Source organism: Triturus cristatus, chromosome 11 (genome assembly GCF_964204655.1).
Source record: "Triturus cristatus chromosome 11, aTriCri1.1, whole genome shotgun sequence".
Taxonomy (NCBI): domain Eukaryota; kingdom Metazoa; phylum Chordata; class Amphibia; order Caudata; family Salamandridae; genus Triturus; species Triturus cristatus.
The window spans coordinates 153,559,854-153,583,399 of NC_140594.1; the positions used below are offsets into that span (position 1 = coordinate 153,559,854).

General features: G+C 46.9%; 1 protein-coding gene across 1 annotated transcript in view; it reads right to left on the reverse strand.

The window, feature by feature from the left end:
- The window catches only part of HIP1R (huntingtin interacting protein 1 related), a 513,161-nt gene that overhangs the window by 78,938 nt on the left and 410,677 nt on the right, over positions 1-23,546 (reverse strand). The window contains exons 25-29 of the mRNA XM_085635911.1: positions 22,766-22,796; positions 19,481-19,543; positions 18,320-18,420; positions 15,227-15,332; positions 3,176-3,299 (exon numbers count right to left, since the gene is read on the reverse strand). Coding sequence (XP_085492037.1) covers positions 3,176-3,299; positions 15,227-15,332; positions 18,320-18,420; positions 19,481-19,543; positions 22,766-22,796 — 425 coding nt within the window. The remainder of the gene's footprint in view (positions 1-3,175; positions 3,300-15,226; positions 15,333-18,319; positions 18,421-19,480; positions 19,544-22,765; positions 22,797-23,546) is intronic.

A 23,546-nucleotide genomic window follows, 5' to 3' on the forward strand; every position in this document is an offset into this window, starting at 1 on the left:
TGCAAATGCTTGTTTATATCAGGAGCATCGTGACACCCACTGCCCGTCTGCTTTTGCAGCTACAGCAGGGGTGGGGTTCTCTTTGAGCCCATTCTGTCATTCAAAAGCTCATAATTAATGATATGAGGATGAAATAAACATGGGCTCTTAGATCAGGGAAAGAGGGGCAGGAGCTTGGAAGGAAGGCTTAAATAATGTAGGAAGGGTGCTAGGAAGCATTGATGATGAGTGGGTGGATAGAAGAGTGGGTGGATGGAAGAGTAGGTGGATGGAAGAGTAGGTGGATGGAAGAGTGGGGGGGAAAGGATGAGTGAATGAATAGGTGGATGAATTGATGAAAGGATAAAGAGAAATCTGAAAGGATGGATGGATGGTTTATTGATGGATGGGTAACTCAGAGGATGGCTGTATGGGTAGATGGATGTATGGATGAAGGCATGCATAGATGACTGATGTCTGCACGGATGGATGGAATAGCCGATGGATGGAATAGTGAAAGACTGAGTGATGAATAAAAGAATGAATGACAGAATGTAACATTGAAACAGTGCATATCAGCAGGTAGGTGGAAGAATGAATGGATAGATTCTTGGATGGCAGGAAAAAGGGTCCTCTTCTAGGAAGTATCAGGCTCACTTGCTTTGCTTTTGTACAAAAGTACAAAGTGGGGGTATTTGAATTTTCTGGCTACTCCCTTGGTTTATATGATACAGCAGAATGCATTTCATTAACTGCAGGCGCACATAGGTATACTTCATACTCTGAATAAACGTAAAACTGATATTGCCTCGCCAGAGGTACCCAGACACCCGCCTCTGGGAGTGAGGTGTTCCAAGACACCCGCCTCTGGGAGTGAGGTGTTCCAAGACACCCGCCTCTGGGAGTGAGGTGTTCCAAGACACCCGCCTCTGGGAGTGAGGTGTTCCAAGACACCCGCCTCTGGGAGTGAGGTGTTCCAAGACACCCGCCTCTGGGAGTGAGGTGTTCCAAGACACCCGCCTCTGGGAGTGAGGTGTTCCAAGACACCCGCCTCTGGGAGTGAGGTGTTCCAAGACACCCGCCTCTGGGAGTGAGGTGTTCCAAGACACCCGCCTCTGGGAGTGAGGTGTTCCAAGACACCCGCCTCTGGGAGTGAGGTGTTCCAAGACACCCGCCTCTGGGAGGGAGGTGTTCCAAGACACCCGCCTCTGGGAGGGAGGTGTTCCAAGACACCCGCCTCTGGGAGGGAGGTGTTCCAAGACACCCGCCTCTGGGAGGGAGGTGTTCCAAGACACCCGCCTCTGGGAGGGAGGTGTTCCAAGACACCCGCCTCTGGGAGGGAGGTGTTCCAAGACACCCGCCTCTGGGAGGGAGGTGTTCCAAGACACCCGCCTCTGGGAGGGAGGTGTTCCAAGACACCCGCCTCTGGGAGGGAGGTGTTCCAAGACACCCGCCTCTGGGAGGGAGGTGTTCCAAGACACCCGCCTCTGGGAGGGAGGTGTTCCAAGACACCCGCCTCTGGGAGGGAGGTGTTCCAAGACACCCGCCTCTGGGAGGGAGGTGTTCCAAGACACCCGCCTCTGGGAGGGAGGTGTTCCAAGACACCCGCCTCTGGGAGGGAGGTGTTCCAAGACACCCGCCTCTGGGAGGGAGGTGTTCCAAGACACCCGCCTCTGGGAGTGAGGTGTTCCAAGACACCCGCCTCTGGGAGTGAGGTGTTCCAAGACACCCGCCTCTGGGAGTGAGGTGTTCCAAGACACCCGCCTCTGGGAGTGAGGTGTTCCAAGACACCCGCCTCTGGGAGTGAGGTGTTCCAAGACACCCGCCTCTGGGAGTGAGGTGTTCCAAGACACCCGCCTCTGGGAGTGAGGTGTTCCAAGACACCCGCCTCTGGGAGTGAGGTGTTCCAAGACACCCGCCTCTGGGAGTGAGGTGTTCCAAGACACCCGCCTCTGGGAGTGAGGTGTTCCAAGACACCCGCCTCTGGGAGTGAGGTGTTCCAAGACACCCGCCTCTGGGAGTGAGGTGTTCCAAGACACCCGCCTCTGGGAGTGAGGTGTTCCAAGACACCCGCCTCTGGGAGTGAGGTGTTCCAAGACACCCGCCTCTGGGAGTGAGGTGTTCCAAGACACCCGCCTCTGGGAGTGAGGTGTTCCAAGACACCCGCCTCTGGGAGTGAGGTGTTCCAAGACACCCGCCTCTGGGAGTGAGGTGTTCCAAGACACCCGCCTCTGGGAGTGAGGTGTTCCAAGACACCCGCCTCTGGGAGTGAGGTGTTCCAAGACACCCGCCTCTGGGAGTGCGGTGTTCCAAGACACCCGCCTCTGGGAGTGCGGTGTTCCAAGACACCCGCCTCTGGGAGTGAGGTGTTCCAAGACACCCGCCTCTGGGAGTGAGGTGTTCCAAGACACCCGCCTCTGGGAGTGAGGTGTCCCAAGACACCCGCCTCTGGGAGTGAGGTGTTCCAAGACACCCGCTTCTGGGAGTGAGGTGTTCCAAGACACCCGCCTCTGGGAGTGAGGTGTTCCAAGACACCCGCCTCTGGGAGTGAGGTGTTCCAAGACACCCGCCTCTGGGAGGGAGGTGTTCCAAGACACCCGCCTCTGGGAGTGAGGTGTTCCAAGACACCCGCCTCTGGGAGTGAGGTGTTCCAAGACACCCGCCTCTGGGAGTGAGGTGTTCCAAGACACCCGCCTCTGGGAGTGAGGTGTTCCAAGACACCCGCCTCTGGGAGTGAGGTGTTCCAAGACACCCGCCTCTGGGAGTGAGGTGTTCCAAGACACCCGCCTCTGGGAGTGAGGTGTTCCAAGACACCCGCCTCTGGGAGTGAGGTGTACCAAGACACCCGCCTCTGGGAGTGAGGTGTACCAAGACACCCGCCTCCGGGCGTGAGGTTTATCAAGACACCCGCCTCCCGGCGTGAGGTGTAACAAGACACCCGCCTCCCGGCATGAGGTGTACCAAGACACCCGCCTCCTGGCGTGAGGTGTACCAAGACACCCGCCTCCTGGCGTGAGGTGTACCAAGACATCTGCCTCCTGGCGTGAGGTGTACCAAGACATCTGCCTCCTGGCGTGAGGTGTACCAAGACACCCGCCTCCGGGAGTGAGGTTTACCAAGACACCTGCCTCTGGGAGTGAGGTCTCTCAAATGTACAGACAAGAACTGTCATAATATAAAGAAAACTCCTGCTTACCTTTCTCTTCCACTTGCTCTTGCCCAGACTTCGTCGATGCTACGACATTGGCAGCCATCTCGTTCACATTACGTGAACACTGCTGTAACTTGGTCAGGTTTTTACTGTTTTTGTCAGCCTTTACCTACAAACACATAGAAGACAAATGTTATCAGTAACCTTGAAGCACACAAGACGCAACAAATCCTGCATGCCAATTTGTGAGACAATGGTAGATTCGCTCGCATAAACATTCGTCTGAGAATCCCAAAACATTTTCGTCTGGTCGATGAGAGGAAGGGAACCCTTTTATTTTTGTTAGGTTTCATTATTATAACTTTTATGTACTTTGTTAAATGTTTACACTTTCATGACCCCTTTAGTAGCAGTAAACTCTCACGTTTCCCAGTTAATATTTTGTTATGGAACCAGTTGATACATTCGCCCTGACAGCTCATTTAAGATTCATGTTGTCTGTATAGATAATGCTTTTTGTTCTTGCTTTCGATTTTAAACTTAACACTTTTCATGCTCCTTATAAATAATGTGTTTTTGCTTTCTACTGCCACTTATCAATTTCTAATCTTTCCTAAAGTATGCTTTTCATTGTCACTGCCATGGCTCCTATTGTTACTTGACACTTTCCATCCCCTCTACAGATATCCCTTTTCATTGTCCCGTTAGTTCATTCTTTCTATTATTACTGGACAGCTTCCATCATGGTCTCTGTAGTTCAGGCTTTCTAGTATTACTTGTCACTTTCCATCCCCTCTACAGATAATGCTTTTCATTGTCTCTGTAGTTCAGGCTTTCTATTGTTACTGGACACTTTCCATCCCCTCTACAGATAATGCTTTTCATTGTCCTGTCAGTTCATGCTTTCTATTGTTACTTGACACTTTCCATCGTCCCTACAGATATCTCTTTTCATTGTCTCTGTAGTTCAGGCTTTCTATTGTTACTTGACACTTTCCACCCCCTCTACAGATAACGCTTTTCATTGTCCTGTTAGTTTGTGCTTTCTATTGTTACTTTTTTTTTTTTTAAACTTTATTTGTTGATCATTTTTGCACAACCTATCAGTGTAATCGTAGGTGCTCACTGTGCGACATTGCGATCAAGAAAGATACAGTAACATACATGGTACAGTATAAAATCTAGCATGGCTCAAAATAAAATGGTGAACAGTAGCAGCCAGGTATGTATAAATTCAATGGACAATACAATCGCTAATGTGCCCCCTGATTCTCAGCACATAGCCAGTCGCTTTCTAATGGCATGTGACGTGTGCCCACCTAGCCTCAACCCCTGCGTGGGCGGTCCCAAGAAAGGAGGAGTCCGTCTTTGCAGGGCATGATACAGTGTAGGAGATCAATCTTGTGTGGATCCTTAACCATCTATCCCATTCCTGTAGGGACTATTCCTGATCCCAACAGTGAGTCAGAAGCATTTTGGAGGGAGTCTACATAGGTCCTATATGTCCTTGGGACGGTAGGAACAGGGCATTGTACTTGAATAGACTTCACTATTGATGTTGCAAAAGGCCAGACTGTACAGCCAGCTTTGCAAGGTGGGGTTTGTCTTACGACCCCAGTGGATAGCGATTTCTTGCTTGGCTAGCAGTTAACTAAGGGATGCGAATTTCTGAACAGGTTTGGGGAACTTTACTGTGTAACCCAGGAGCGCCACTTCCGGTGTGGGGATGAGGGATAACTCAGTCGTGTCGCCTAGCATTTTGTGAAATTTCTCCCAATACAGTTGTAAAGTGGGGCACGTCCAAGTGAGATGGGCAAAATCGGTGTGCGAGGCCCCGCATTTCCGGCAGGTGTGCGGTCTCTCGGGTCTAGTCTATGAGCTTTGGCAGGGGTAATGTAAATTCTGCGCAAGAACTTAAAATGTAGCAGTTTATGCCGACTGTTTAAGGAGATGTCCTTCGTGGCAGCACAGCACGTGGCCACTGGTCGTCTGTGATGGGGCTGCCCTGATCACTCTCCCAATCTCCACAAACCTTCTCATCGATAATCAGGATCATCGTGGAGCAGGCCTTATAGAGTTTGGATATAAGGTGCACCCCGCTCGCGCTTTCTATAATCAGGGAAAGTGGGCTGAACGAGTCCGGTTCCGGGGGGAACCCAGAGAGCGCCGCCTGTAAAGCAGAATACAGCCGCTTAAGTACAAAACTGTCCATGAAAGTGGCGTCGTGAAAAGCCGTCATCTTCGATTGCCGAAAAGATATGCCCGCCGGGATACAGATCACCCAGCGTAGAGACATCAAACTTGGTCAGTGTGCGTGGCACTAGTTTTTCACCAGTTATAGGAAGCCAGCGGGCATTCAGGAGAGGGAGAGCCGAGGAATATAGCACCTGAGTACCAGTGTACCGTTTAAGCTTTTCCCATGCCCAGCTGGTAGTCGAAACAGTCTGTATATCGGTAGGGTCCCTGGGCACACCCCTAGGCAGGACAGTATTCAGTTTGTCAGGAAGAACACTATCCGCCTCCAGGCGAAGGAACGGGATCCTGGCATCAGGGTGATACCATGCAAAAGCGTAGCCACATTGCGCCACGAGATAATACAAGTGTAAATTCGGTACCCCGTACCCGCCCCTCTCATATGGTAAGGTGAGAACCTGCCTGCGGACGCTCGCCTGCTTACCCCCCCAGACTAATCTTATGAGATGTGACCGTAGCTTTAAAAAAACAGCTGTTCGGGAGGGGGATGGGGATATTATTAAAAAGATACAAAAATTTGGGGAGAACAATCATCTTAATAATGGCAACTCTGCCAGCTATGGACAGCGGGAGTCGCAGCCATCTCTCCACCAAGGCCTCAAGTGCCCCTATCGCCTGCCCATAGTTAAGACGGAGAATCTGGTCTGTATCCAAGTGGATGCGGATGCCCAAATATTTGCAGAGTCCGAGCACCATTCAAGAGGGAATTCACAAGTCCAGTGGGTCGTGCTGGGGGTCAAGGTGAAGATAACCAACTTGCGCGAGTTGATGCCCAGACCGGAATGTTGACCAAAGTGAAGAATCTCCCTGATGAGTGGCTCTAAGTTTACCTGGGGTTCGCGGACGTATAAAATAGTATCATTGGAATATAATGAAACCAGGAGGCGGCCAGTGTTAAACTGAAGACCTCTTTGCAGATGTATCTCCTGGAAATGTCGAATTAAAGGATCCATAGCAAGAATAAATAAGAGGGGGGCTAGAGGATGATGGAGCAGGTAAAGCAAAATTTTGTATACCTTCTCTTTTGTATGAAAATACTAATTACGTAATCGATTTATATTATAATTTGAATTATATGGGTGCTGTTATACTAACCAACAACTTGCATTTTGATAAACACAAATTACATGTGGGACTCCTTGCTATTTGCATGGCAGAATAACTAATAACTAATTGTGGTACGCCTATTAACAGTAATATGTGTGGCGATAGAATATTTCATGATTTATGTTGCTTTGGTGACGTTTGCGTTCCTAATAGGACCGAATGGTGAGTTTTATCGCTTTAAATGTCGCTATGAGCTAGGAAAATACTAATACATAAAGGGATTAGCGAGGGTTTAAAATTAAAATCTTAATTTCCGCATATTAATTACTCTTTTGTGTTTGTTTTGCTTAAGTTGGCATTCGGGCCTACCAAGCCATGACATTCAAAATGGAGTTCGGAAGTGGCCACCGTCTTGTGAGCTCGATGTCTACTGCGCAGACTCGGATGGCTGCGTAGATCTCCAGGCATCCTCAATTCAGAGCAGTGTTCCTGGTCAAGGATAGGAACATGGAGGACTGCCAAACTTCAGTCAGTGAAAATCAACGGAGGAAACAATGATCTTCCACAACCAGGAAACAACAATGTTGCATGATTATGACATAAACTGAGGAAGTGACCCAGCACTTCTCTGAGAACCAAAGTTACTGGGAAAGTCGGATGATATTACAAATTTCATCAAATGGACCAATCAAAATTCATTATTGCCCAAGAAATGTTTCATGTTACCCAAAATGTTATTATAAAAAGGATAGTAGAATAGGGAGGAGACACACCCCCCTTTTACCCCACAGGCGATGACGGATGAGCCAAATGCTTGCACGATTTTTTGGGTCCTTTGGAGATCATTGGGACTGTGTTGTGCTGAGCAAAGAACTTTCCTGGACTTTTGAGTCTTGGCCTGCTTTCTATTGGGACAAATGAGCAGAGAATTTGGTTTATGCAGAGCCAATTGAATTAGAAAAGACCCCCGATAGCAAGAATAGGTAAATATAAAATGTCATGCGATTTGTGTTGGACTAAAATTCTAATTTGATTGACCGAAATGCTAATTATATAATTGAAAACAAGATTTTAGATAAACAAAAATTTGATTAACAGAAATTATGAGTTTGTGGTTTTCCATTAGGTTACTGAAGGATTCTGAAGCTTTAAGGTGTTTTAGCTGGTTCTAAATCACCATCAGCCAGTCCAACTAATTGGTCCGTCGACCAAGTGGTGCAGTGCCTTGAGGCTAAGGTTAGGATCCTATAGGTGGTGATGTAAATATGTATATTCTGTAATATAATTTTCCTTCCCTATAGGTAATAAGGTACCCCCCCCACATGTCCAGCGGGATACATCAATTCCTCCTGTGCGCAGACTCGTGAGAGAAAACGTATGTGTGTTGGTGTTATGGGCCCCACCAATGAATGCGTATGTGAATGAGTAAGCGTGATGACGGGTCTGTGAGGCAGGGTGGATATGTAAATTTGACCCCTTTCGCGCTGGATCAGTTTTTCTGGTAGCAGATTGATGGTTTTATTGCATTGGTTTGGTGATTATTGCTTATGGATTTTGATTTCTGATTATTGATTGCAGATGTTTGATTGATCATTGATTTATGTTCTAACATTCAATGTTGAGTCGCGTTGCGTTCTATGTTGTTTCTGACGACTTCTGGGATGTAGGAAGTTGGATGCCCTGTAGGTACACGGGGAAAACGTGTGGCAAGTGAAGTCGCACGGTGTATTGTCTTGTTGCCCTGTAGGTACACGGGGAAAACGTGTGACGATTGGAGTCGCACAACGCATTGTCTGGGTTCGAATTGGTAACATCGTCGTGTGTTATCGGTAGGGATTTCTGTGTGAAAGAGGTGTATGGGTAGCGAAGGCCACCTGTGAAATTTCGGTCTTAAGTAACAGGAGTCAATTGTGAGCTCTGATTACGCTTATCACTGGAAAGGTAATAGGTCTCCCCTAAGCTTGTAAGAAGGGTAAAGTAGAGGGAAGTGCTACTTTATCAACCAATGAAATAATTCTGTGGAAGGGCAGAGGTGAGCGCTGCTCTCGAGAAATACAGGATTCTTGTGTAAATGGACTACATTTTGCGTATGAATGTGTGTAAGTGAAACACAAAGAAAGGCCATTCCAATGTGTCAAAGGCCTTTTCTGTATCGAGAAGAATCGCTGGGGCAGGAACCTCTGGGTTAATCCTGTGGAGGACCGAAAACAATGTTCTAAGATTTAAAGATGTAGAGCGATGAGGGACGAAGCCAGATTGCGCAGGGGAAATAATGGATTCAATCAACTGTGATAAGCGAGAGGCAATAATTTTAGCGAGTATTTTATAATCTAAATGGAGTAGGGACAGAGACCTATATGACCCGCAGTGGGTCGGTCTTTGAATGGTTTGGGGAGAAGAATGATAACTGCTTCGCGGAGTGTGGGGTGAAGGATCTGTTTCTCCAGGGCCTCAGCGTGCACCTCGATCAGCTGCGGTGCCAATAGGCATTATAGAACTCCCCAGTGAAGCCATCCAACCCAGGGGCAGAGGAACCACGGACAGCGTCAAAGGCTCCAAGGACATCTGCCTCAGAGATTGGTTCCTTAAGAAAGTCCTGCATGTCTTTTTCTTGGTAAACTAGTGCGATTTCGGAAAGATAGGCTTCTTGCGCTGTATGGTCCCGCCCCAGTTTGAAGGTGTAGAGATGAAAAATAAGTCCGGAATTTGTTGTGTATATCTGCGATGGAGGTAAGTACCACATCAGCGGAAGAGTATCTCAGTGACGTATGCTTTACTGTAGGGGGGGGGCTGAAGCATCTGCGCCAGTGCTCTGCCCGGATGTTCACCCTCGCCATAACGGCGAGCGGTTTGATATTTGCCCAAAAAGAGGATCTCGCGATCAGCCGTGTCTCTGTACTCGGTGAGGAGGGCCAGACGCTGGCCCGGCGAGCCCGAGGCGTGGGTGTGTCGTGCCTCGTTGTCAAGGTCCGCGAGTTCCTGTTCTAATCGTGTCAGCGTGGTGCGAAGAGCCTTGAGCACTCGTGCGTGTTTAGAGATGCACACACCTCTTATGTATGCCTTAAATCCCTCCCACAAAACCGCCCAAGTGTCAATGGAACCAGTGTTAATGGCAAAATAGTCTTCAATGGCCTCGTAGATCTCATGGAGGAAAAGATCATCATGGAGGGCGCGACAGGAAAGCGCCATTGCCTCTCAACCCAATCAGGTCGTGGAACCTGGAGAAAGTGCTGGACCGGGGAATGATCGGAGTCGGTCCCAGGGAGCGTCATCAGTGAGTGATACCAGGAGGAAACTCCAGGAGAGATAAACCAATAATCAAGTCTGATCCATGTATTGTGTTGACCCGAATAGTGTGTGAAATCAGTAAGGGAGGGATTACGTCTGCGCCAAATATTGAGACGAGAGAAGTGGTCGGAGAGGTCAAGGAGAGCACGGCGCACTTGAGGTTTAGTGTCAAGGGAGTTGGCAGTGCTGTCCAAGTCGGGGTTTTGAAGGAGATTAAAGTCCCCACCTACCAGCAACACAGTGGGCTCTAGTTTGGAGAGCTGGGCGTGTAAGGAATGGCTTTCTATTACTTGACACTTTCCGTCCCCTCTACAGATATCGCTTTTCATTGTGTCTGTAGTTCAGGCTTTCTATTGTTACTGGACAGCTTCCATCATTGTCTCTGTAGTTCGTGCTTTCTAATATTACTTTATGCTTTCTATTGTTCCTCCAATGAGTGCATTTTCCTGTGCCACTGGCGCGCTTGGGTCGCCATGGTGCTCACTCCCAGGTATCAAAACAAACAACCTTTCCATTGTTGCAGGCGCGTCCACTTTCATATGCTGTTCGTATGTTTTTCAAGCCGAACCTGGTTGCCATGGTTGAAATCCCCGACTTATTACATCTCTGAAAGACGCGAGTTACTGGTACATGCTGTTTGACGATGCCAGGCTTCGAATGCACTAAGCAAATGCCCACGTGTTCTCTGATATCTCCACATCCCACATGTAGAGATGAGAAAATGTACAGTTACAACTACTGCCATAAAAGCGAGGCAGGTAAAGTCAGAGGTGAGGAGGTTTGTTTGCCATTAGTTGATGTTTTCTCGCATTTGGTTCCTCTGGGAACCCGCCTGGCAAACATTCTCTTCGACTCCCAGGAGCACGAGGGCTAGAGCAGGTAGCAGATTATAAATAGCTTCTATGAAGGCAGACGCAATCTGGGCGTTTTTGCAGCATGACCTGGAGGTAGCAGAAAGTCCTCTCACGCCAAGAACCTCGTGGTTTCTTGCTTCGGTGCTGGGAGTGAGGATAAGGGAGGAACAGTTCATACTAAGACACGCCAATTTACAGCTGAATTCGAGTGGGATTTGTGGCCTCTTCTGCGGTGATTCCTATGGGCTGGTAACAGAACCGGTGCGACAACCAGTTTCCAGCTCTGAATGCCAGTGTGGCAGGCTGGAGAGGGGCGAGAGGCGTGTGGTGTTCAAGGTGGGCGGAGTCTGCAAGTGGCGGTTGTTGTGGGTTATCCAGGGATAAGGTGGGAGTAAATCAGATAGTGCATATGAGGCTTGCAGACTTTTAGGAAGGTAGGAAATATGCAGCAAGGGTCTCTAAACTGGATTATGGCTTTTTATATAACCAGTGCTTTAAATGGGCCAGTACTGTCCGGTACGGAGTACCAGCACTTTTCTATTTTGAGAGGGAGAGTACTTGCACTTGTCAAGAGTGACGTAATACTTTTAATTGGAGAGTGCCGGCACTTAGAAAGAAGCAGGTACTCTGCTACAGAGAACCCGTACTTCTATTTTTCCATTTCAAGCAATGCATAGAACCAGAAACATCCATCTTCTCGAGCTGGTACTGGGCCGGGAGGACAGTGTTTACGTCAGTTAGACCCCAGGGTCCCAGACCAAGGCTTGTCCCTCTGATCTTCTGAACCCTTTGCTTGAGACAAGCTCCCGCCCGTCTGCCAATCACAGGGCAGTGAATCACACTCATGGGACCCGACGGCTCTCAAACCATCGCATGCAGAAGCATTTTAAATGTACCCCGGCTCCTTGCCCTTTCTACTTAAAAGAATCCAGGGGCGGCTCCTCCATCAGGGTGGAGGAGCGTCGCCCCACTGCCTTCGCGCAGTGCGAGAAGCAGAAACATAACGCACTGCGAGAAAGCAGAAGGGTATGCCTGGTTGGGGGCGGGCGGGTCGGTGAGGAGTGGCTTGCCCAATGCCGTGGGCCCTGACTGTTTGGTCAGCCCTCTGGGACCGACCAAACCAGTCATGCGCACTCTGCATTTTCTCTATCCTACGTAGAGAAAACGGCCTTCCCATAGGCACCTGGCTGGGGGCCGTCCCCACCAATCACAACGCTGCCATTGCAGTGTTGTGATTGGCTTAGGGGAGGTAGGCTTCCTGTTCCTGCCGGAGGGACCCAGCCAAGAGCAGAGGCGGCGCGGGACCTGGTAAGGTATGTTTTTGTTTTATTTTTAAATCCCCCCCCCCACATGCGAACCCCCGCGTGACCCCCACCCCTCCCTCGAGTCATGCCGGCCGCGACTGGAAATAACTTTTGCTTGTTTATTACTTGGTCAGGCATTTGGGGCTCAGACACAATGCCAAGATATCTGTGATGCGATGGGAATTCTAGAGCGGGGGGGGAGGGAGGGGGGAGCCTGCTGCTCTACAGTTTCTGTCAGAAGGGGAGGCAGGACGGAGACGGACAAGGAGGAAGGAACAAAAGTACACATTATCCTTGCTGCAGGTTACCTTTATATTCACAAGGTATGCAAGGGGTGTACTTAGACCTCTTATCTGTACATTTATCCGAACTTCACATGAATAGCACTTAAGCAAGACAATCCTGACTTGCAGAGCTATGCAAATGTGTATATATATAAAACTTCTCATTAAAAATCCGTTCTGCCGATTTTTAGAAGGCACCTTTTTCGATTGTTGCAGTTTGGACTTTAGTTTCCATTGACTTCCACTGACTTCCACTGAAGTGAATGCAATTCGAGGCGGGAGACAGCTAAAACAAATACATGTTTGGCTTTAAAAATCGTGAGCCTCCTGCCTGAATCAGGTGTGTTGGCATGTATGCTATCACCTAGTGCTCATTACACTCTGGGTTTTGTAATCTGGTTCTTACTGGATCCCACACACACTACATACTGTTGAACGTACAGCACTTCGAGTTTGAGATCCCACCCTCCCACATACAAAGGTTCTCCTTAAGAATTAGGGTTACATTACATAAAATACCTAAAACAGTGTAAACCTGTAACCTTGTGGTTGGATACATTTGTGCAGCACGTGCATTAAGCCAAGCAGTGGTTTCAGTGTACTGAAAGTTATAGACAGACTCCTGCAGCAGACGCTGAACCTGCTCAGCTACCCCATCGGGCCTGTAATGTCTATGAGCTGCAGGAGACAGATTTTATAACCTGCTCAACAGCTCACCGATCTACTGACCGCCTTCCCCGAGCTCGTTCTATACCACACTTCAATGTGGCCTTAAAGAATGTAATTTACTTTTCTGAATGTTGGCCTCCGTCTGACTGCCACCCCCTGTACAAACGCTTGTCGGCTCTGAACCATCCACCATCTTTGTTACTTGGGTACAGAAAGGTGATCGTAAGCTTCTCTGCTGAGCACCAATGAAGACCCCACCGAGATAATTTATATTTTTTCAAGAGCACTGGACTCACTTCTGATAGCGGGTTTCTGCAACACCGCTAGGCGGCGCCACAGTGTTTGAGAGCACACATTTGACTCGGTCAGATCTGAGTTAGAGAGATGGTTGTCACATTGCCAAAGGAGGACGCCCGTCCAAACTATGCAAATAAGCAAAACACCAGCGATGTCTTCTACACATCTGAGCCAGCAAAACTGCCCAGTTGGTTTGTTACCTTCTGCACAGATGTGAGTGAAACCATTATCTAGTCACAATATGGGTGACTCGGCCTGTTATCCAGATGCAGAAATTAAAAATGCCTTGCATTGAGCTGGGCAATTACTTATTGTGATGTGTGTAATAAGTAAGTAGTCAATATTATTGCCTTGTGTGCTTATGGAATATTTGCACATTCGCTCTTTAAAAGTCAGTGCACTGATCCACGGCTGAGTAGGCGCCTTCAGTCCACTCCATTTAGAGGCCCAGGCGGACTTTGCGGATTTACTTCACTGAACTGTAACGCACCGTAGACGGCGCAGGCACTGTCGGGAGAGCTACAATAGAACACATTCGGAGCACATGATGTCATTTCCTGTCACTCTAGCTGAAAGGGTCTATTCTAAGGCAGTGGTTCTTAACCTGTGGGCTGGGGACTCCTGGGGGTCTGCAAAGCCTACTCAGGGGGTTCGCGACAGCTTAGAAAATTAAATAATATTAGCAGATTAATAAAGCTCATATAAATGAAGTCAAATGTGAAATTGAAATTTTTAATGTGTTTTGCAAATGCGAAAGAATTAGAAATTGGAGGCTAAATATTAAGTTAGTTTCCTCCGATTGATTTGTGGGACTAGTGGAAGTGCGTGAAACACACCATAGTATGGCGGATGAGTGACCACAATTGAATTTAGAAAAGCTCCAGTCTTCCCAGTAAAAGTAAAATGTGGTTTTTATATTTGTCAATGTCAATTAAATAAAATATTTAAATATTTGTGTATTTGTTTGATGGGTACTTACTTCTGTATCTTCTGTGTATTGTTTTGCGGTTCAGATCATCGAAAATGCAGAGGCCGGGGTCCCGGGCTGCCTAGAACGACTCAGTGGGGGGTCCTCGGGGTCCAGTAATAATTAAGTGGGGGCCCACAAGAGTCAGGTTAAGAAGCGCTGTTCTAAGTTATGCCGCTAAAAACGCTCTTCTGCGCATCTAATGCACATGTAGATATCGCATACGTGCAGGTCCGTGGAAGGCAGTAGCGCCTGCTATGGAATAGTGGCAATCAATACTGGCAGCGCCGACTGCTGCAGCCTGGGTTCAGTGGCAGTGAAATGAAGTGCCTAGAGGCAGCAGAGTTTACATTTGCCTATTCTGCCTATGATAAGGAGTGAGGTGATAATGGCATTACTGGGCACATGCTGTTGAGTGGTAAGAGCGGTTAATGGCCCTTTCCCTCATTATGCCTGCTCGCCATCCCCACAAGCCCATAACTAGGGTCTGGCATGTAATGCCCATTGCTGTGAACAATCTCCACTGTTAACAATCCAAGAAGGGCAATAAAGCTCCAATCCACATGGCAATGTTTGGGTCTTCACTGAAGACGAAGCTGGAACAGACCTTTTGCTTCAATGTTCCAACACTTGTCTTGCTGTTTCTACCGGTTTCATTTAGAACACTGTATCCTCCCTGGGTGGAATGTTCTAAAGCCCTGTAGCCCTTCGTGTTCTGTGGTTCGGGCTTATAACGAAGGCGAAGTGTCTTTAACGACTGATATAGCCATCGCCGGCATGCTATAATTAAGCACAGGTCTTTTTACAAGCTCCTTTGCATACAATAAAATGGCAGGCAGCACATAATAAAAGGTATAGGTCTACTGCCTAAGCATTCCAAAATATGTCTTAGTTTACATTTTATCCTCAATTGATTGGATATTCTAAAAGAACAAAAAATGTGTTGCACCAGCGTAGCGTGGGTTGCCAGGGCAAGACAAATAATGCACCCCCAAACCCGGGGACCGTTAGCACGTCTTCAATGATGCTAGACACATTTTTTTGCTTTTCAAATTATACAGCTTTGAGGAAGTTTGCGCCCGGGGCAACCGCCCCTGTGGCCCCGCCCACGCTGCTCCACTGATGTGTTGTACCTTCGATGCAGCCACCAGTTGTGCGGTGCTGGCAGCGATCTCATGCGAGCCGACAATCAGCTCCTCGTATTTCCCAGTGTGCAGGACCACTTTGTCAGCAGATTCCCTGAAAAGAAAACCAGAATAAGGCCTCATCACAAGACTGGTCAAGTACTGCAATGGCTCAGAGACTCTGTGCCATAAAATATAGATTTAAAAAAAGCTCATGCAGTAACAGGCAATATGGCGCCCATGATAAAGACTGGAACTGCACGCACAGGATCCTCAGCACTGGGTGGAGGCAGAGGATTTTTTCAGAAAGCCTAGAACAAGAGAGAAGAAATAGCAAAACAAGGGATGATGCTAACGAAGAGTGGGGGAGATAAGGAAGAGGACTGAGAGGTTGAAGGGAAAGAAAAGTTGAAGAGTAGCGCAGTTCAAGAAAAGGAAGACACAAATGCAAAGATTCCTCAGTGGTGGACAGCAGTAATGCGAGAGGATACACCAGAGGAAAAATCTGGGACCTGAAATGAAAATATTCAGAAGGATTCTAAGTTTTTCCGAATAGAAGAGACCAATATTAATCAAAGTACAATGACCAGTTCCAGAGACAATCTGAGTTGAGATTGTGGTATTGGGAATTTGTAAGAAACAGTCTTGGTGTACATTTGGCACTAGCCACTGCTCAACACGTCACTCTGGAGCCCGAGCCAGAATCCTGACATCGGAAAGGAGCGTGGTACAACTGTCTCATATCACATTTCTGGCTCAAGCTCCCCCTCAGTTCAAAAAGGCACTCAAGTTCCAGCACGGTCTCCATGCAATTTGATCAATGATAACGACAAAAAGGGTCAACTTTCAGAGGTTCGGAGTCTCGCCTCCGTAGTCCCTGCAATGCAGATACCCAACCTTACTGCCCCAGATCAGAGTAAGAGGGCCATGCATGAGACTGTATCTGCACTATGTTTTCTCAACATGTAGCCTAAGCAACTTAATGATAATCAAACTAGGTGGTGAAACCCAGGGGCACAAGATTCCCTATAAGCTGGCCCACCTTGCTCTGCTATTGGCCAAAAGGCGAGTGGCCATTGGATGAATGGGCACCCGGGTACCGTTAGTTTCCTCATGGTAGCGGGATCTCCGTGAATAAGGGGGCTGAGAAAATGCATACGCGTATTGACCGTACCACACCGATTAGGGTGCATCAGATTCAATCCTGTTATGGGGGTATCTTCTCAGATTTGTAGTTGAGAATGTCTCTGGCTTGGAAAACGGCTCTAACGGGAGGGGTGTTGTGTGGGGTGTTGTGTGCGCTCTTGGTACCGTGGTATTGTGATTATGGCAGCCAAACTTGTAGAAATGTACCATTTACTGTATAACTGGCTTGCTGACTTGGCTTCGATGTGCTGTTGTCCTCTAGTTGTAATATGCATCTTGTGTTCAAGTTAAGCCGGGTTTACTGTTATTTTTTCAATGTATTGTCTGCCTGAGATTTTTCCTCCTTTTAGAGTAGGGCCATGCACAGTTGGTGTGTTCTCGGATTTTGTTGCACACAATCAATACAAAGTTTAGAAACATTTAAATGATAATCAAAAAAGGCTCTCGTATTTATCTCATCCCACACACTTTTAGAAAAACCTGAGAATGAGGAACACTAACTCATGATCCTGCTGCGGAACAACACTGCCAACCAAACCTTGACACCGGTAGCTTTTCACAACTAATTTGCTCCTGAAACCCCAACAATTCTGCCACTATCACCTCTGCAGCATACAGAATGCAAAGACCACAACAGAAGAAGCAAATTCTCTCTTTAGATGTAAAGTGATTTTAGCTTCTAGTTCTATTATTCGGAAAGCCACTCGAGTCAGGGGAAAAAAAGTGAGCAGCCAACAACTTATGGTGTGCAGGCTCTTCCAACACCACTGATGCATTATCGAGGTGCCCTAATTTACCACAGTGAGGTGCATGGTCACAGTGGTCAAGGCCTGCATTATGTTTTAAAATCTACAAGACAATCTGGAGATCGCACCCGCTGTTGTGGACTTCATTTGCGGAACACCAGATCCGAGCTTTGGCAGGAACTTGCTTAGACTGCGAGAATACTCTTTATGCAAAGGTGTTTCCCATGGGTCTGTCCACGTGGTTCCAACCAGCGTACAATATGTAGGTTGAGATGATGATTCTGTCTGGCCTTGAACACAATTCACCCACTACGTGGAGTCCAATGGTTACCTGTGATCTTCACCAGCTTGTTGCCACCAGGAGAGTTGCCTGAATCAAAGATTCTTAAAATTAATAAAGGGCTTTACACTCCGCTGCAAATGGTGTGCATTTGAGTGTGGAATTGGAGGTGAGGAATTTTCTCCTTCATGAAATAAGATGCACTGTCAATCTTCTCTTGTGTCGGGCTCAGTCCAAAGCATAACTCTGCTGTTTGGTCTTTGCTTTCTAAGAATCCAAACCACCCATTAGTTATTTTTTGCAATCCGTCACAAAATTTGCTGACATCTTTGTGACTTATTTTTTAATGCATTGTTACTCAGAGTGGACATGCACCTATTCAAGTTTATGTAGAACATTTTCCTGATATGCAACTAGATCAATCTCACCTCAATAACGGATGAGCCTGTAAAAACAACATAGCCAACCCTTGAAGGGCTGGAAAAATGCATGCAACAAGAAGTACATTTCAATAAAATGTATATGAGCGAAAATTCAAGCAAAGTGTTAACTAACGATTTAGGGTATTGAGGAAAAAAGTATATAAACTAGAAGACATTTTAGAAACCTAAATGAATGGATGGCTCAGTTTGTGGAATGGTCAATTTATTGCGCCACTAAAAGAAAATCAATACCTTTACTGTATACTCCAAGTGGGAAAACCAGTAAATGATTTATTAGATTTTTATTACGTGGATATTCGCTTATTTGTGGAATAACAGAGGTACTAATCAGGCAAAAAAAACCTTTAGGGCACTTTCCTAAATAATCTGTACTCATTCATAGGTCAATAACTTTGGTCCCATCATCATATTGCAGCAGGGCTTTAAGTTGCTTACATCCGTTAAATACTATTTTTCTGAAAGGGCTGCTCGCATTGCAGATACCTACACCAGTTGGGTGGCTCCCCATCCAACAGCTTTGGACGCAGAGATCAGCCCTTCCGTCCACCTGGAGTTCTTTGCGTAGAAGTCTTGAGGTGTCGCTGCACCCTAATATCCAAGAGAGAAGAGGAAAGACACCAAAACATGAAGTTATCAACTCAACCCCACATGAGTCTTTCAAACAATGCAGCTCTAACATACACACTGACAGGGAAACCGCGTCAACAACTTGCAATTAAAAGTGAGCGGGGATTCCACGCTTTGGATCATCATGCGCACAGTGTCTGCTCCAGGACAGCTGCCCGTGGAGCAGCAGATGGGCTGTTGCCATAGAAATGTAGCCATTGTTGGCAGGAAAGGCCACCCTTCTAATCTGTTCATTTCCAATCAGCTGTTCTACCAAAGACAGTGCCTGCTCAAACAACCCCCTTCACTCCAGTGAATACGGTTCTGCTCTCAGACCCACGTCTTGTTATGTTCTGCTGCAGCTCCTAAAACTGGTGCCTTTTTTCCTCCAAATAGGTGCCTCTTCCAAATTATCTGATGAGCGTTGCAGGGGGGTAATGAGGGGGGCATTGCATACTTGAGATACTCAAATAGCCCACTAACAGAGGAAGTAAAGTGTGCTGTAGGACAGAACACATGCTAATAAAGCTGCAACTGAGGCTAAAAGTAGAAAGATTCCTGCACATTAAATGTGTAACATGAAAGGCAGAAATATGCAGATGTCAGTCTATAACATGCTTCCATACTACCATCCCTCATACGCGCTTGTAAGCCTTTTGCTCGAACCAGTAGCCGCACCCCTTTTAATTCACTTTGCACGGCATGCACCACTACAAGGGATTCGGCTCAAGCTTTCATTAGGACAAACCAGGGTTACAGAATTTGGTCTGGTTTAATAAAAAAATTAAGTGGTGAGGGAAGGGAGGCTTCTACTGAATGGGCATTTGCATTTACGTTTCAAGCAGTAATTTATCACAGATTCGGACTCGGTGAGTAACCTAAAAACTATATGGTTAAATTACAGGAAGATTCAGACATTTCATTTCTGCAATAAAATAACCAGGTGATGCTCCACATAGCCCATAATGCCCTTAGAACATTTCCGTTAATACACAAGATTAGCTGTGAAAGAGAAAGAACCAGAGGTATAATGTCATCTCACCCTTCCGCTCTCTACAATCTCTTTTTGTAGATCGGTCGACGTTATTACAAGCAGCTTTATGGCCTGAAATAGAAACCAATAGAAACACGTTTCTAAGATACATAGCCAATAACAGCACTGTTGTAAAAAATAATTAAACCGCATCAGTAACCCTCCCTTGGTTAGTAGTACTCTTGGTGGAAATGGCCCTTTCTAGGGTGATTTCCCTCGACTTTTTGCTTTTGTCCCTCCTGGTTTTCCGCTGATCTATGTGCTAGCCTTAGGACTTTGAGCTCTTCTGACACCGACATTCAGTACTAGAGCGCTGTGCTGGTCATATACATATGGGTGATTGGTGTATACATGATTGACTGATTTGAGTAAGCTGCAAGTCTCTTGTCTAGGGGTAAGACATATACCTAGGGCATGTAACTCAAATGCTCCTCCATGGGCCTGCAGCACTGTCTGTGCCACCCACGGAGGTAGCTCTTCAAACATGCCACATGTTTGCCCTGGCGGGGTCTGTATGTGCAGGTTACTGTTACTCGGCTTGGCATTTAAAAAGCTACTAGCCAAGGTTCTGCATGTCTCTCACTACATCGGAGTATCCCCAGAGGGGTGGGGGAGGGCAGTGTCAGGAAGAGGCAGGGCATGGGGATGGTGTATTTGGTACGGTAGGGCCTGCTTCTCACATTAACATGGGTGACGAGCGAAAAGGCTATTGAGCAGTATTTCCTACTTTCAGTAGAGTAGCAGTATAGTGTTTGATATCGATGACTTAGTAATAGCAAATCCTCTCAGGTCGTACGAGTGGATTCAACATTACTAATGGGGAAATGCCAATTTGGGAAAGTGGGCATTTCTGTGCTTGTGGCTCTGAGTGCTTGTTAGCCGGTCTCCAATTCACATCTGTGTGCTGGGGGGGGGGGGCAGCTACATCTGTGCATTCCTGATAGAAGGCCATAAACTAGGGGCTCAAGGGAAACTGCAGACCTCCGACTCGGATGGGCCTTCCTGGAACGGATATGAGGGGGTGGCATTGGCACCTGCATTCCAAGGGGCAGGGTCTTGGCCTTGCTCAAGCCTCCAAGGGTAGGATGGCAGCATGACACAATTTAGAGAGGGCCTGTACATTTCAAATGTGGCCTTTTGAACTGATCTCTTCTTCGAAGGCCACTGTGGGTACATCTACTGGGGCTCTGCCCTCAGGAGTTAGAGATGATTTTGGGATTAGAACCATAATATGCTGGTTCGATGCTGGGACATCGGCAGGAGGAACTATGGGGCAGGAGAGACTGCAACTGGATTATCCAGAGACCTGTGGTACCCTGGGACCTGTTGTGCTTCAGGAAAAGAACTATCACTTGGTGGATTTTGCCTGGATGTTGCTGGCCTGCAGCTAATTGGCAACTGTCGTGGCACGCATCCCTAAACACTCTCCAAGGGCAGTTGGCTGGCCTCCAGTCCACGAGATCCCAGGGACAGAAAGGATCTCCCAGTATCCACACGATCAGTAAGGACCGCACAGGGTGCAGTGTTAATAGATGGAAGTGATTGTCGGTCGGGACTAGGACTGCCCTGAAGTACACTGTAATCACACTGTCCAGAGGAGTGTGCTCGTAAAGATCAGCGGCCCACCAGCCGTGCCAGAACGTGAGGAATCGAGGAGTGCTGGGAAAGTTTGCCGAGCCTGAGGGACCCATGCTTGCACCTGGAAACCTGTGGTAGCTCACACTCCGTAGCATGTGGTGTCCGAGGGGTGTTGGAGGATGTTTGCAGAGTCCCCGGGACCAGAGCTGGAGGCCTAGACTACCTCGCCACAAGGTACTCTGTTGTTAAGAATATTGTAACTGGATCAGAGGTGTTTCGTTGTGCCTTGTGTGCACCTATGGCTGGCTGCCTGGAGCAACTGTAGCTCGCACCTCCGCCTGAGGGAAAACATTTCCCTGATTTGGAAGTGCTCTAGCTTCCAGTGGCACAGTCTTTTGCCTATGGGGGAGGTGATAGTGATTCCCCATACTGCATTCGTGAAGGTGTCGCTGGGTGCCTGAAGGCTTAATCTGGAGGGACAAAACCAAGTAACTGGTAGCTGTTTGCTTCTGCTTTAGGTGGTTCCGACAATCTAATCAAAGTGTTGCCAGCGGGTGCAACGTGTATCATTGGCTGGTGTAGTCTGAATGGCTGAGGGGCTGGGTCACGAGGGATAGTCAAAACCTGTGATTTCTTGACCATTAAAACTGTGTGGGGTATGCGATATTGGGAATGTTATGTTTTATGCTAACATGTTAGCAGGAAAGTGGAATACCTCTGGACAGCCTGCATGTTTGTCACTTTTGATGTAGGAGGATGGCTTGGATCGTGAACACCTCAGGGAAGTACGCACATGGGTTTATGTTCCTTACGAGGCTAAAGGGATACCGGGGCAAGTGAATACCTGTGACTAGTATATATATGTTCATGCCGTTTTGCTGCTAATGGGAGAGTTCGACAATTGCATACATCTGTAAAGTATACATCCAATGTGTATGTTGTTTTGTAGTGTACTCCGTGTGTTGCGAGGGAGGTGTGGTGCCAGTACTTTACACTTTGACCATGAGGACAAGCCTGACTCCTCTGTGCCAAGCTACCCAAGGGTGAGCACAGGTTATCGGACAAGTGTATAATACTCATCCTATCTAGGATGGTGGATTCGGTCTGGCTTCAATGTGTCCCAGGCAGCCAGAAACTGCTCGGTCTAACAACTGCGTATAAGCAAAATCATTCTAGGATTCACACAACTGTATAAAAGTTTGTATATATTCTAAAAAAGTAAATTAAGTTTATATTTGGACCTTATTTTAATTTGTCCATCTTTCAATTTTTTGTCAACTAAAAGTGGGGTTTTGACATGCTTCAGGAATCTACATGCAACTCTGCATTTTATAGATAGTTAACACTGCCATATGCAAGAAGTATACGGAAGATTCTGCCTGTAATTTTGACAACATCTTTGAGATCTTGGTAATGGCAGTGACAGAGGAGCAGCTCCACTAAATTACAGCCCCGGGGACTCAATTACCACATTCCAAGGGCTCTCTTTTGTTGCCAAGGTAATGGTAAGGCTAGAAAATGTCATGGTAGACGAAAGCTATTGCTCCAGTCTTTTGTAAGAACGGCAGGTATGAAATCAGGACCGCTATTCTGCATGACTATCTTGACGCTTGCCATACATTCTAGGTTTCCAGCATTGACCAAAGTGCGATATGATAAACACTGCTTAAAAAAGAAACTATTAATCAATTAACCACAAAAGAAACAATTGCTCACCTTCATGAGGGCGGTGCATGAATTCAGGATCCTGTTAAAATAAAGAATAGTAGGTTTAAAGGCACACGCACAGAGTGCAATACGGGCTTCAACTGGATACTGAATTGTGCTAGAGTTGGGCTCATTACAGACAATGGTAAATTCTGGATTTGCAATATGGTGCATTGATGTAACCTGCTGCTTTCTTTTGTTTGGGATTGAAGTATTAGAATTAATAGGAATATACAAATATCCCGGCAAGAATCATGCAACTTTGCCATAGTTAAAATCAGTGTATTTGTGTGTGCAGGGCGTGATCATTGATCACAAACCTATTCAATGACATTGGCAATCTTTGATCAACCTGAGTGCAGAACTTTGGGTGGAGGAAACAAGCAGCATTTTCTAGGAAAGGATTGTCTTCAAGATAAGATGGTTTCCTAGACATCCATTGATAACATTTTACAGATGGCATTGGATTTATTTATTTAACTATAAATCTTTTTTCTAATTTATGATAATTTCTTTTTCGCATCTTTCCATATGCTGTAGGGTACTTTTACAGTAGTGTCGTATTTTGAGTAGTATGTTTATGTGCACTCGGTTTTCTAATTGGCTTGTAATAGGATGTGTGTGCCCATATTTCCCCACACAAATGGACTCTAGGCCCCTCGAGTGGCATTAGTCACTATGAGGATCTGATCTGTCGCTACCTGTACAGGAGCAGTAACTGTTCCTTGTCTGCGTGCTTGAACACTACAGGTACTTGACATGATCTATGTATGTAAATTCAAGCGACTTT